The sequence below is a fragment of the Amaranthus tricolor genome, chromosome 3, assembly GCF_026212465.1.
Source record: "Amaranthus tricolor cultivar Red isolate AtriRed21 chromosome 3, ASM2621246v1, whole genome shotgun sequence".
NCBI lineage: Eukaryota > Viridiplantae > Streptophyta > Magnoliopsida > Caryophyllales > Amaranthaceae > Amaranthus > Amaranthus tricolor.
In genome coordinates, this window is record NC_080049.1 from 1,383,423 (window position 1) to 1,396,439 (window position 13,017).

General features: G+C 35.5%; 2 protein-coding genes across 2 annotated transcripts; both read right to left on the reverse strand.

Moving 5' to 3' along the window:
- Nucleotides 1-221: 221 nt before the first annotated feature.
- LOC130808031 (heat shock cognate protein 80) lies at nucleotides 222-3,623 on the reverse strand. Its single transcript, XM_057673468.1, has 3 exons — nucleotides 3,237-3,623; nucleotides 2,266-2,407; nucleotides 222-2,175 (listed from the first exon to the last, which is right to left on the reverse strand). Exons 1-3 carry the CDS (start codon nucleotides 3,357-3,359, stop codon nucleotides 347-349), a joined length of 2,094 nt encoding a protein of 697 aa, XP_057529451.1. The 5' UTR covers nucleotides 3,360-3,623; the 3' UTR covers nucleotides 222-346.
- A 2,986-nt stretch (nucleotides 3,624-6,609) lies between these two features.
- Nucleotides 6,610-10,468, reverse strand: LOC130808033 (heat shock cognate protein 80-like). Its single transcript, XM_057673470.1, has 3 exons — nucleotides 10,168-10,468; nucleotides 8,772-8,913; nucleotides 6,610-8,681 (listed from the first exon to the last, which is right to left on the reverse strand). The coding sequence occupies exons 1-3, from the start codon at nucleotides 10,288-10,290 to the stop codon at nucleotides 6,853-6,855; spliced, it is 2,094 nt and encodes a 697-aa protein (XP_057529453.1). The 5' UTR covers nucleotides 10,291-10,468; the 3' UTR covers nucleotides 6,610-6,852.
- Nucleotides 10,469-13,017: the final 2,549 nt, after the last annotated feature.

Below are 13,017 nucleotides of genomic sequence, written 5' to 3' on the forward strand. Positions count from 1 at the left end.
TTACACGTAGCAAAAAGAATGATACTCCAGGCTGTAGTGCATCTTTCCAGCAAACAGACAAGGCTAGCAAAAACTTCAGGTTTCGGAATCACAGAGAAAGAAAAGCAGGGCAAACACAGATTTTAAACACAAAAAAAAGTAGCTATAAAGATTTCATTAAACTGCGCTACCTCATCTTTTAGGTAAGAACCTAAGAAAATTGACCCAGAAAAACAAGGCACTCCTCAAAATATTCCGTTGTTCCAATACGAGTCACTTTAAAACCAAGGCAAAAAAAATAAACCAGTATTTAGAGAAACAAACTGCAACACTAAAATTACGATGATAAAGGATAGAAAAAGCAAGCTTAATCAACTTCCTCCATCTTGGAACCCTCAGTGTCGGCTTCCTCAAGTGCGGGCATGTCAACATCAGCTTCTCCGGCATCTTCGTCAATGCTTAAACCAAGCTTGAGCATTCTGTGAATACGGTTGCCAAAGGTGTTGGGGTCATCGAGGCTGAACCCAGAAGTCAACAAAGCAGTCTCGAACAAGAGGAGAACCAAGTCCTTAACAGACTTGTCGTTCTTGTCAGCATCAGCTCTCTTCCTTAGCTCTTCCATGATTGGGTTTTCAGGGTTGATCTCCATGGTCTTCTTGGAGGACATGTAACCAGCCATGCTAGAGTCCCTCAATGCTTGTGCCTTCATGATTCTCTCCATGTTGGCAGTCCACCCATACTCACCTGTGACCAAACAGCAGGGAGAGTCGACAACACGGTCAGAGACAACAACCTTCTCAACCTTGTCACCGAGAACATCCTTGATAACCTTGCACAAACCATCAAACTTCTCCTTCATCTCCTCACTCTTTTTCTTCTCATCCTCACTCTCATCTAGCTTAAGACCCTCCTTGGTTGCTGAAACAAGCTTCTTGCCCTCAAACTCCTTGAGCTGACCAATTGCATACTCATCAATGGCATCAACCATGTAAAGGACTTCATATCCCTTCTTCTTCAGCTTCTCAAGGAATGGAGAGTTCTCGACAGCCTTCTTGCTCTCACCTGTAATGTAGAAGATGTCATTCTGACCATCCTTCATTCTGGTCACGTAATCCTTAAGGCTCGTCAACTCATCGCCACTCTTGGTAGAGTGGTACCTCAACAACTCCGCGATTTTGTTCCTGTTCTGGGAGTCCTCATGGATACCCAACTTCAAGTTCTTAGAGAAAGCTTCATAGAACTTGTTGTAGTCCTCCTTGTTCTCAGCAATCTCAAAGAACAGATCAATACACTTCTTAACAAGGTTCTTCCTGATGACCTTCAAGATCTTGTTTTGCTGCAACATCTCTCTGGAAATGTTAAGAGGAAGATCCTCAGAATCAACAATACCCTTAACAAAGCTCAGGTACTCGGGGATCAATTCCTCACAATTGTCCATAATGAAGACACGACGGACATAAAGCTTGATGTTGTTTGGCTTCTTCTTTGTGTCAAAGAGATCAAAGGGTGCTCTCTTGGGCACAAAGAGGACAGCCTTGAACTCCAATTGACCCTCAACAGAGAAGTGCTTCACAGCCAAGTGCTCTTCCCAATCATTAGTGAGACTCTTGTAGAAAGCAGCATACTCCTCTTTAGTGATTTCCTCCGGCTTTCTCATCCAGATTGGCTTTTGCTTGTTCACCAAAGACCACTCGTTAGAAACCTCCTTGATCTTCTTTTTCTTCTTCTCTTCCTTCTCCTTTTCCTCATCGACATCCTCTACTTTACCCTCCTCCTCTTTCTTCTCCTCTTCATCTTCATCATCTGAGATCTCCTTCTCAATTGTCTTCTCAACCCAGAGAGAAATAGGGTAACTGATGAACTCGGAGTGCTTCTTGATAAGATCTTTGAGGCGACGTTCCTCAAGATACTCAAGTTGATCCTCCTTAAGATGGAGGGTGATCTTAGTTCCCCTTCCAAGAGGCTCACCAGTGGTATCCCTGGTCACGGTGAAGGAACCACCAGCTTGAGATTCCCAAACATACTGCTCATCATCGTTGTGCTTTGTTGTCACAATAACTTTCTCTGCAACAAGGTAGGCAGAGTAGAAACCAACACCAAACTGACCAATCATGCTCACATCAGCTCCAGCAGCCAAAGCTTCCATGAATTCTTTAGTTCCAGACCTCGCAATAGTACCCAGGTTGTTCACCAAATCTGCAAAACAAATGTCACATGTTAAGAACACTATCACAAGAAATCAGCCAGATAACTATGCAATAGAAAATTTGAACACAAACAACTCACCAGCCTTAGTCATTCCAATACCACTGTCAATTATAGTCAGGGTGTTGTTGGTCTTGTCAGGAACAATATGGATAAAGAGTTCTGGTTGACCATCAAGCTTACTCTTGTCTGTCAAACTCTCAAAGCGAATTTTATCCAGAGCCTGAAGCAAAAAAGGATAACAAAATCAATGATTATTCTGTGTAACTGTGTTCAAATAAAATTCCTACATCACACAGTTTAAAACAACTCTATTGGATACAGTATCATTGTAAAGTGGAGATTATAGCTCAAACAATGATTCAAGGGAATAAATAATTACATTGTATAACAATTGATCGACTATCGTGCCAATATGCTCAATCAAATAAAATTGCATGAAATAGTATGTCGCCGCTAGCATAGAATTACGAACAAATATCATGATCAACACATATTACATCGATCTAACGTTAAATTACAATGTCTTAACATGAGATCAGGAATTGCAAACAGTTTACAACAGTAAGTCACAAGTCACGGATGGAAATGAACAATCGAACTCTATTTTACGAATGATAAACGCTAATCGCTTCCATTTTCCAAAAATACAAAAGATCAACAAAGAGCGAAAATGAAAATCTAAACGACAGCTTAAACTCCGATCAATTAAATACTATAAAAAATCCAAATCACTTCAACGTCACAAAATCAGCATTTATAGCACCCGTCCAAAATACCGAAGATACTTCATAAACCGCAACTCATAATCAATAAATTTACAATGTATCACGAATAGAAATCGTAAGCAAACAACAGTAGATGAAACAAGAAGTTAACTCCAAATGAACAAATTTACAAAGAAATTTTTTTAAAAATTGGAATATCACTAATTCATGTAGACCTAAGAATTGCAAATCATAATCAACAAAATTAACAATTAATCAGGATTAAAAAAGCTCAAATAACCAGTAGTAGATAAAAGAATAAAGGATCGAAGAGAGGAAACTCACATCAGAAGAGTTACTGATAAGTTCACGAAGAAAGATCTCTTTGTTACTGTAAAAAGTGTTGATGATAAGACTGAGAAGTTGATTGATCTCAGCTTGGAAAGCAAACGTTTCACACTCCGCCATTGTTAGCGATTCCTTCCTCTCAATGATTTTAGCGAAAACGATTGATTTGTAGAGAGATAGAGAGAGAAAGAGAGAAGACGGAATTAGGGTTTTGGGAATATATGAGGCGGAAATTGAAATGGAGAAGAGTGAATTATATAGGGGTAGTTAGTTAGAGCTTAGGGTTTCTAGATCCTTCTAAATTGATTTTTGAACATAAAGGCCATTATTTGTCATACTTAAAAGAAAAAATCAAAAGAAAAGTTTCAAGGATGTAATGCATTGACGGGAACATGTGTATGAACAGCGTGATAAGTACAATAAGCCTCGTAGATCAACGGACAATGTCGTTTAACAATATGTTTTTCGAAATATTATATTCCTAATTGGTATTCACTCGTTTCTCTAATGAGCTTTCTGCAATAAATATTTACGGGAATTAAAAAAAATAAATTTTTTTAAGTGATGGGTATGTTATTTTATTAAATAATTAATTTAATGGAGAAAAATAGGACCAAAAGAACATTAAAAGAAAGTTAGTTAAAAATATATGGAGACCACTAATAATATTTTTTTTATGTTATTGGGAACCATAAAGAATATAAAAATGTTTAAATAAAGCTAGTGGAGTATATATGGGGACCATAAATATTATTAAAATATTAAATAAGATTATTTTTGTCCAAATTTTATACTCCATATAAATAGAAAGATTTTTTATGAAAACAACAAATGAAAGTATGAAACGCTAAAATGACAAATGATAACTTCTTTTAGAAACGGAAGGAGCAGTTGGTACATATCTTTTATCCACTACAATACTAGTAAAGATAGCGGAATTGTATGGCAAAATAGCTTATTGGGTAATTTTAATTTATTTCGATACAAATAGAGAGCAAACCATCCAATGCTAATATTTGTCAAATTAGCTTGTTGAAACAACTTTATGTTATGTATAAATTGTTTTTGAATAAACTCCTCATATTAGCAAATTCAAAATCAATTGGTCAAACTAATAAATAAAATCAGTTGGTCAAATTAGCTATTATAATCAGCTACCAACTATCAACTATCAATCGTTTGTCATACACTCTGAGTTGCTTTTAAGAATATAGATATTTAATAATGAATAAAAAGAGAATGAATTGTGTGGATAAAATTAAAGAAGGTAGAACGTATGAATGAGATAAAAAAAAAGTGGTTGATTTTCACATGAATGGGGCTGAAATTACTAACCCTTCTCATATTGAGGGGGAGTACTATAGGTTCTACTATGAAAATACTCAATAGAAGCAAAAGTAACCTAAATATTGGTCAACATGGCCCAATCCTCACTGATCATCATAGAAGCTTGCTGAATTTATCCTTTATAACTGATGAGATTAAGAATACTATTTTAGATGGATACAACAACAAATTTTATAAAACAACATGGCCAATTGTGGGTGAAGACATTGTTCATGCTATTTTTCAGTTCTTTGAGAATGGGAAAATGCTTCAGAGTTGGAACACGACTACCATCACTCTCATTCCAATGTGAATGTCCATCTCACCTAGGTGATTATCGCCTAATCTCTTGTTGTCATGTTCTATATAAATGCATTTTCAAATTCATCTGTTTAAGATTAAAGCTTGTACAATTGGATACTTGATTGATCAAGCTCAAGAAGCTTTTGTTGCTAGGAGGAATATCATGCACAATATACTTCTTTGCCTAGACCTGATTAAATAATATGCTAGGCAAAATTGTGCACCTAGTTGCCTCATGAAAGTTGATCTTGGCAAATCTTATGATACTATAGATTGGAGTTTCCTTAAAGAAATGTTAATTGCTATGAATTTCCCCCAAAAATTTATTAAGATTATCATGACTTGCATTTCCTCTATAAGCTATGCATTGATGATAAATGACACACCCTCTAAAACCTTTAATTCAAAATGTGGATTGAGACAAGGTGACCCTTTTATCTCCCCTGATTTTTGTCATAAACTCATAGGAATGGAATACTTATTTTGCATTTTGAAGAGCATTGAAAGCTCATATGGTTATCACCTTAGATGCAAATGAATCAAGCTATCTCATTTGTGTTTTGCAGATGATTTAATGATATTTTGCAAATGTGTTATTACTTCAATTAGGGTTGTATGCAGTTGTATCCAGACATTTTCAAAGACATCAGGCTTGAAAGCTAAATTTAACAAGTCATTTGTCTACACAACAGGAGTTCAACTTGAGATAAAGGAGATTATTAGAAGCATAACCCAGTTCACTTCTAGTTCTCTCCCTTTCAAGTATCTTGGAGTTACCCTTACCTCCAAATGGCTAGCAGTAGCTGATTGTGAACAATTGGCGGATGGAATGCTAACAGAATTAAAAGTTGGCAATCAAATAATCTATCCATTCAACTCATAAATTCGGTGTTAATTGGTATCTTATCCTATTGGTGCCAAATTTTCATCATTCTTAAAAAAGTCATTCGTATAATCAATCTTATATGTAGATCTTTCTTGTGGTTTGGTAAACCTAAACCTCAGAAACCGGAAAAGGTCAAATGGATGGATGTTTGTAAACTTAAGATATTTGGTGGCTTTGGCCTTTGTAACTTGCCGGTGTGGAATCAAGTAGCAATTGGCAAAATTGCATGGCATATATCTTTCATGAAAGATTCTCTTTGGGTTCGTTAGGTGCATGAGATTTATACAAAAAGGAGGTAACTGGGGGATCTTCAATGCTCCACCAACAGCAAGCTGGGCAATCAAGAAAATCTATTCAGTTACAGACTTATAATGGCAGTATATTGATCAGGATCAATACTCTATCAAGGAGGTTTACTTGAGTGTTTTGAATTAGGATATCATAGTTTAATGGAGAAACCTAGTTTGGAATAGGTACTCCATTCCTAAAACTAGATTCATTCATCAGGATGGAATACGACAATAAACGAGACTTAACATAAAATTCAATTCAAGGTCTAGCTTAAGAGACTGTCTCTCTGAGAGATATATCTCAAACTCAATCCATTAAAAATTAATATATACTTATTCTTAATGTTTTTTATCATATTCTTAATGCCTACATTTAATATAGTAAATGTCTATGTACATCATTTTTAGTGCCTACCTATAATATTCTAAAAAATATATAATGGACCGATTCAATTAAAACAAGTAAAGTTAATATTTCTCAGAGAAAAATCATGATACTTCCAGGCTGTAAAATAGCAAAAACTTTATATTGACAGAGCCAACAAAGATCCCCAAACACATAATATAAGCACAAAATTAAGCAACTATAGATTCCATTAAACTGCACTAACTTGTCTTTAGGTACAAAACCTAAGAAATTGGCCCTAGAAAGCAGGGCACTCCACAAAAATATTCCATTGTTGAAAATCACAAATAACTTTGAAACGAGACAAAGAAAGATTAGCAGAGTATAAAGGGAGACAAATTGTAGAACTAGAATGACGACTACTAGTTACGTAAATTCAGACTATGGATAGAAACAGCAAGCTTAGTCGACTTCCTCCATCTTGGAACCCTCGGTGTCAGCTTCCTCAAGTGCGGGCATGTCAACATCAGCCTCTCCGGCATCTTCATCGATGCTTAGACCAAGCTTGAGCATTCTGTGGATACGGTTGCCAAAGGTGTTGGGGTCATCGAGGCTGAACCCAGAAGTCAACAATGCAGTCTCGAACAAGAGGAGAACTAAGTCCTTAACAGACTTGTCGTTCTTGTCAGCATCAGCTCTCTTCCTTAGCTCTTCCATGATTGGGTTTTCGGGGTTGATCTCCATGGTCTTCTTGGAGGACATGTAACCAGCCATGCTGGAGTCCCTCAATGCTTGTGCCTTCATGATTCTCTCCATGTTGGCAGTCCACCCATACTCACCTGTGACCAAACAGCAGGGAGAGTCGACAACACGGTCAGAGACAACAACCTTCTCAACCTTGTCACCGAGAACATCCTTGATAACCTTGCACAAACCATCAAACTTCTCCTTCATCTCCTCACTCTTTTTCTTCTCATCCTCACTCTCATCTAGCTTAAGACCCTCCTTGGTTGCTGAAACAAGCTTCTTGCCCTCAAACTCCTTGAGCTGACCAATTGCATACTCATCAATGGCATCAACCATGTAAAGGACTTCATATCCCTTCTTCTTCAGCTTCTCAAGGAATGGAGAGTTCTCGACAGCCTTCTTGCTCTCACCTGTAATGTAGAAGATGTCATTCTGACCATCCTTCATTCTGGTCACGTAATCCTTAAGGCTCGTCAACTCATCGCCACTCTTGGTAGAGTGGTACCTCAACAACTCTGCGATTTTGTTCCTGTTCTGGGAGTCCTCATGGATACCCAACTTCAAGTTCTTAGAGAAAGCTTCATAGAACTTGTTGTAGTCCTCCTTGTTCTCAGCAATCTCAAAGAACAGATCAATACACTTCTTAACAAGGTTCTTCCTGATGACCTTCAAGATCTTGTTTTGCTGCAACATCTCTCTGGAAATGTTAAGAGGAAGATCCTCAGAATCAACAATACCCTTAACAAAGCTCAGGTACTCGGGGATCAATTCCTCACAATTGTCCATAATGAAGACACGACGGACATAAAGCTTGATGTTGTTTGGCTTCTTCTTTGTGTCAAAGAGATCAAAGGGTGCTCTCTTGGGAACAAAGAGGACAGCCTTGAATTCCAATTGACCCTCAACAGAGAAGTGCTTCACAGCCAAGTGCTCTTCCCAATCATTAGTGAGACTCTTGTAGAAAGCAGCATACTCTTCTTTAGTGATTTCCTCCGGCTTTCTCATCCAGATTGGCTTTTGCTTGTTCACCAACGACCACTCATTAGAAACCTCCTTGATCTTCTTTTTCTTCTTCTCTTCCTTCTCCTTTTCCTCATCGACATCCTCTACTTTACCCTCCTCCTCTTTCTTCTCCTCTTCATCTTCATCATCTGAGATCTCCTTCTCAATTGTCTTCTCAACCCAGAGAGAAATAGGGTAACTGATGAACTCGGAGTGCTTCTTGATAAGATCTTTGAGGCGACGTTCCTCAAGATACTCAAGTTGATCCTCCTTAAGATGGAGGGTGATCTTAGTTCCCCTTCCAAGAGGCTCACCAGTGGTATCCCTGGTCACGGTGAAGGAACCACCAGCTTGAGATTCCCAAACATACTGCTCATCATCGTTGTGCTTTGTTGTCACAATAACTTTCTCTGCAACAAGGTAGGCAGAGTAGAAACCAACACCAAACTGACCAATCATGCTCACATCAGCTCCAGCAGCCAAAGCTTCCATGAATTCTTTAGTTCCAGACCTCGCAATAGTACCCAGGTTGTTCACCAAATCTGCAAAACAAATGTCACATGTTAAGAACACTATCACAAGAAATCAGCCAGATAATTATGCAATAGAAAATTTAAACACAAACAACTCACCAGCCTTAGTCATTCCAATACCACTGTCAATAATAGTCAGGGTGTTGTTGGTCTTGTCAGGAACAATATGGATAAAGAGTTCTGGTTGACCATCGAGCTTACTCTTGTCTGTCAAACTCTCAAAGCGAATTTTATCCAAAGCCTGATGCGTACAAAGATCAGAAATGAATACCCCAAACGAACATAGTACCCACGATTCTTATTAGAAAACTAAATAAAAAAGTTCACATAGGTATAGCCAGACCGTGCTCATAATACAATAGCCAATAATGGCAGTGAATTGACTGATGAATTATCATTCATCAAGATTACAACAGACAACTTCGAGATTACTAACAATCTGAAAGAAAATTACAGCTACCCTTCAAACTACAACTATGGTTAAACTAAAATCAACTATTTATAAACTGAAAGCTAACTACAACTATGCTTCAAAAATTGATTAAACTGCAACCATTCAACATTCCTCAATGACGCACTATAACACCAGTTTATTCAATTAACATCATTGTACAACGGAAGTTGAAGCTAGCACAATGACTACATTTCTGTATTACGAATTCTAAAACAATTTTATTGAATTAACATACTTTTGAAAAAGTAGACTATATAATTGATTAATTAAATTCTTTTTGCCAAAATATCCATGGGCCTAGAAGTTTTAGCTTAAACAGTTACTAAACTTGGATTTAAAACGAATAAATTGATTACATCCTAACAAAAACATATCAATTGAAATTAAAAATATTGGTATGGTATAGAATGTCGAAATTAGCTATGTATGGCAAACAAATACTATAATCAAACACATAATACATCAGTAATCAAGAATTTGTTAAAAAATTAAGAACAAGATCCTGAATTTTATCCGCTTTAGCAAATCACAAAAAAAAATTAACTAAAATGAATAATCAAACACTATTAATCGCAAGTCAATTTCACACTTCAAATAGACCAATAATAACGAAAAAATAAACTTTTACAATAACATCAAAGGGCGAACATCGTAATTAACTTAGACTCTAAACGATTAGAATCTAAAAAATCCGAATCAATTTGAGAAACAGCATAAAATCAGCATTTAAACACAAATTCATAAACACCGATGTCATGAATCGCAAATCATCAATAACAAAATGAACAATAAATTACACAACGAAAACCGCAAACAAACAACAGTAGATGAAACGAGAACTTTAATATCAAATGAACATAATCTACACATTACAAAAAAATAGGAATCAATTAAACAAACGGCACATAATCATCATTTATACAACTAATCATGAAACCAAAGAATTACAAATCATATAACAAAACTACCATTAGATCATGCATTAAAAACCTCAAACAACCACAGTAGATAAAGAATAAAGGATTGAACAAAATAACTCACATCAGAAGAGTTACTGATGATTTCACGAAGAAAGATCTCTTTGTTACTGTAAAAAGTGTTGATGATAAGACTGAGAAGTTGATTGATCTCAGCTTGGAAAGCAAACGTTTCACATTCCGCCATTGTTAGCGATTCCTTCCTCTAAAAAGATTTCAGCGAAAACGATTGATTTCTAAAGGTAGAGAGAAGAGAGGGGTAAGGGTTAAGAGAAAATATGAGGCGCAACTGGAAATGGAGAAGAGTGAATTATATAGGGGTAGTTTGTTGTTAGAGACTTAGGGTTTCTAGATCCTTCTAAAGTTATTTTTGAATTTAGAGGGCCATTATTTATCGTATTCAAAAAATAAAGGAAAAACTGTTTGAATGATGTAATACAGTGACGTGGGATGTGAGGATTGGATAATGTGTAGACCAACGCGGGTCATTGTTTTATATGATCACTAAAAAAATTTCTTGGCCAATTTCTCTATACTTTTCCTTTTTACTATATTTAATTTTGTGTTAATCTCACTTATCCCATCAATAAGAAAATAAAAGAATTTTCTCACTACTTTCTGACTCCTACCTTTTTTTACTCTACATCTTCTTTTTACACTCTTGTTTTTTATTTAAAGTTTATTTTAGACGTTGGGGCCCTTGTGAGGAAATCCCAAAATTTTCCACTTAGAGCATTTTAAATGGTAAATGTCGAAAAAATATCATACTATTAATTAAAATAATTAGAAAATTTCATGTGATATCCTCAAAATGATTTGCCATATGGAATAATCAAACTAATTAATTGCTATATTTATTAACTAAATAAGGTAAAGTTGAATTTATTTTATCTAATTAAAATAAATCCACATATCATATCATTAATTAAAAGAACTGCGAAATTCTATGTGACATCCTCACAATAATTTGTCACATGGAATAATCAAATTAATTAATTGTTGTATTTGTTAAACTAAATAAGAAAAGTTGAATTTATTTTATTAAATTAAAATAAATCCACATATCATATTATTAATTAAAAGAACTGCAAAATTCTATGTGGCATTCTCACAATAATTTGCCACATGTAATAATCAAATTAACTAATTGCTATATTTATTAAACTAAATAAGATAAACTTGATGTTATTTTATTAAACTAAAATAAATTCACCTATCATACATTATACTATCTCTTATTCAACTTATTAGTCCTATTTAGTTTTTTACGCTTGCTAATGCAACATTTTAACTCTTAATATCTCTAATTAATTGTAATCAAAAATTATAGAAAGTTGATATTATTAATCCATGCATTGTGACGAATCAAACAAAATTCCACATGATTATGGTTTAACTTACAGATTAAGAATAAAATACAAATTAAAAATGATAAATGAATAGCGACAAAAATTAAATGGGACTAATGTGTAAAATAGGAAGGAGTACTAAAAAGCTTGAAAATTTTCTAATGTCACAACTAAAGAGAATTTGTCAAATGCAACACATTTATTGGCTAAAGAAATATGACATTGCATTTGATCTTGACCAATATCTCTATCATTAAATTATTTTTGACTAGCATTTAGTTATAGTTAAATTGAGTAAATTAGGATATATATATATATATATATATATATATATATATATATATATATATATATATATATATATATATATATATATATATATATATATATATATATATATATATATATATATATATTGCATCATATATTGTTGACAATTTTTAAATTACAAATTTAATTTAAATATATAACTGTAAAATTGAGTGTTTTTACTGCATAATATATCTGGCTTTATTTTTTTAATACCATCATCATCATCATCATCATCATCATCATCATCCTACCCAGTGTATCCCGCTCATAGAAAAACTATGGACAGGGTCTGGGGAGGGAAGGACGGTGGCAACTCATATTCATAAAGGGAGAGCGCGGCCAAAAGAGTCCTCCGGTTGGAGAAAGATAAGGAGACGTAGCTACACGGAAAAGATAATTTAGTTGCCTATAAATAAAATAAAAACTAGTAATAAGGAAACGAGAGAAGTAAGAGGGCAAGAACACCAAAAGGTAATCAAAGAGGACATCAGTAATCTAAAACATGGATATGACGCCTCAAACTACCCCTATCCCTAGTCAGGCACTCAGAGAGGTTTAACTCATGCAAGTTAACTTTTATTTGCTCATCCCAAGTTTTCCTGTCTCTTCCTCAACTCCTCTTACCCTCTACGATAATGCTTTCTGCCCTCCTCACAGGGGCGTCAAAAGTCTTTCTCTGCACATGTCCAAACCACCTCAATCTATTTTCGCGCATTTTTCCAGAAATAGGGGCTACCCCTAGTTTGTCCCTAAATTCTTGGTTTCTAATTCGATCCATCAATGTGTGCCCACACATCCATCTCAACATACGCATTTCTGTAACTTCCATCTGATGTTCAAAAATCTTCTTTACAGGCCAACATTCAGTCCCATATAGCAGAGCAGGTCTGATTGCCGCCCGATAGAATTTTCCTTTTAACTTCCTTGGGAATTTCCTATCACATAGCACCGCGGTGGCTGCTCGCTACTTGAGCCAACCCGCTTGTATATGATGATTTACACCTCGTCAATCTCCCCATCCCTTTGAATGATCGATCCCAAATACTTATACTTGGTCGTACTCTTAACAACTGCTTCATCAATGGACACCTCTGGTTCACCTACCGGTGATGTCCCACTAAAGTCACAGCGCAAATACTCGGTCTTCGTACTACTAATGCGCAACCTTTTACCTTCTAAAGCTTCTCTCCACTCATCCAATATATTACTAACCTCCTCTCACTAGTGGAAAAAAACGTATTTGCTGCTTATCA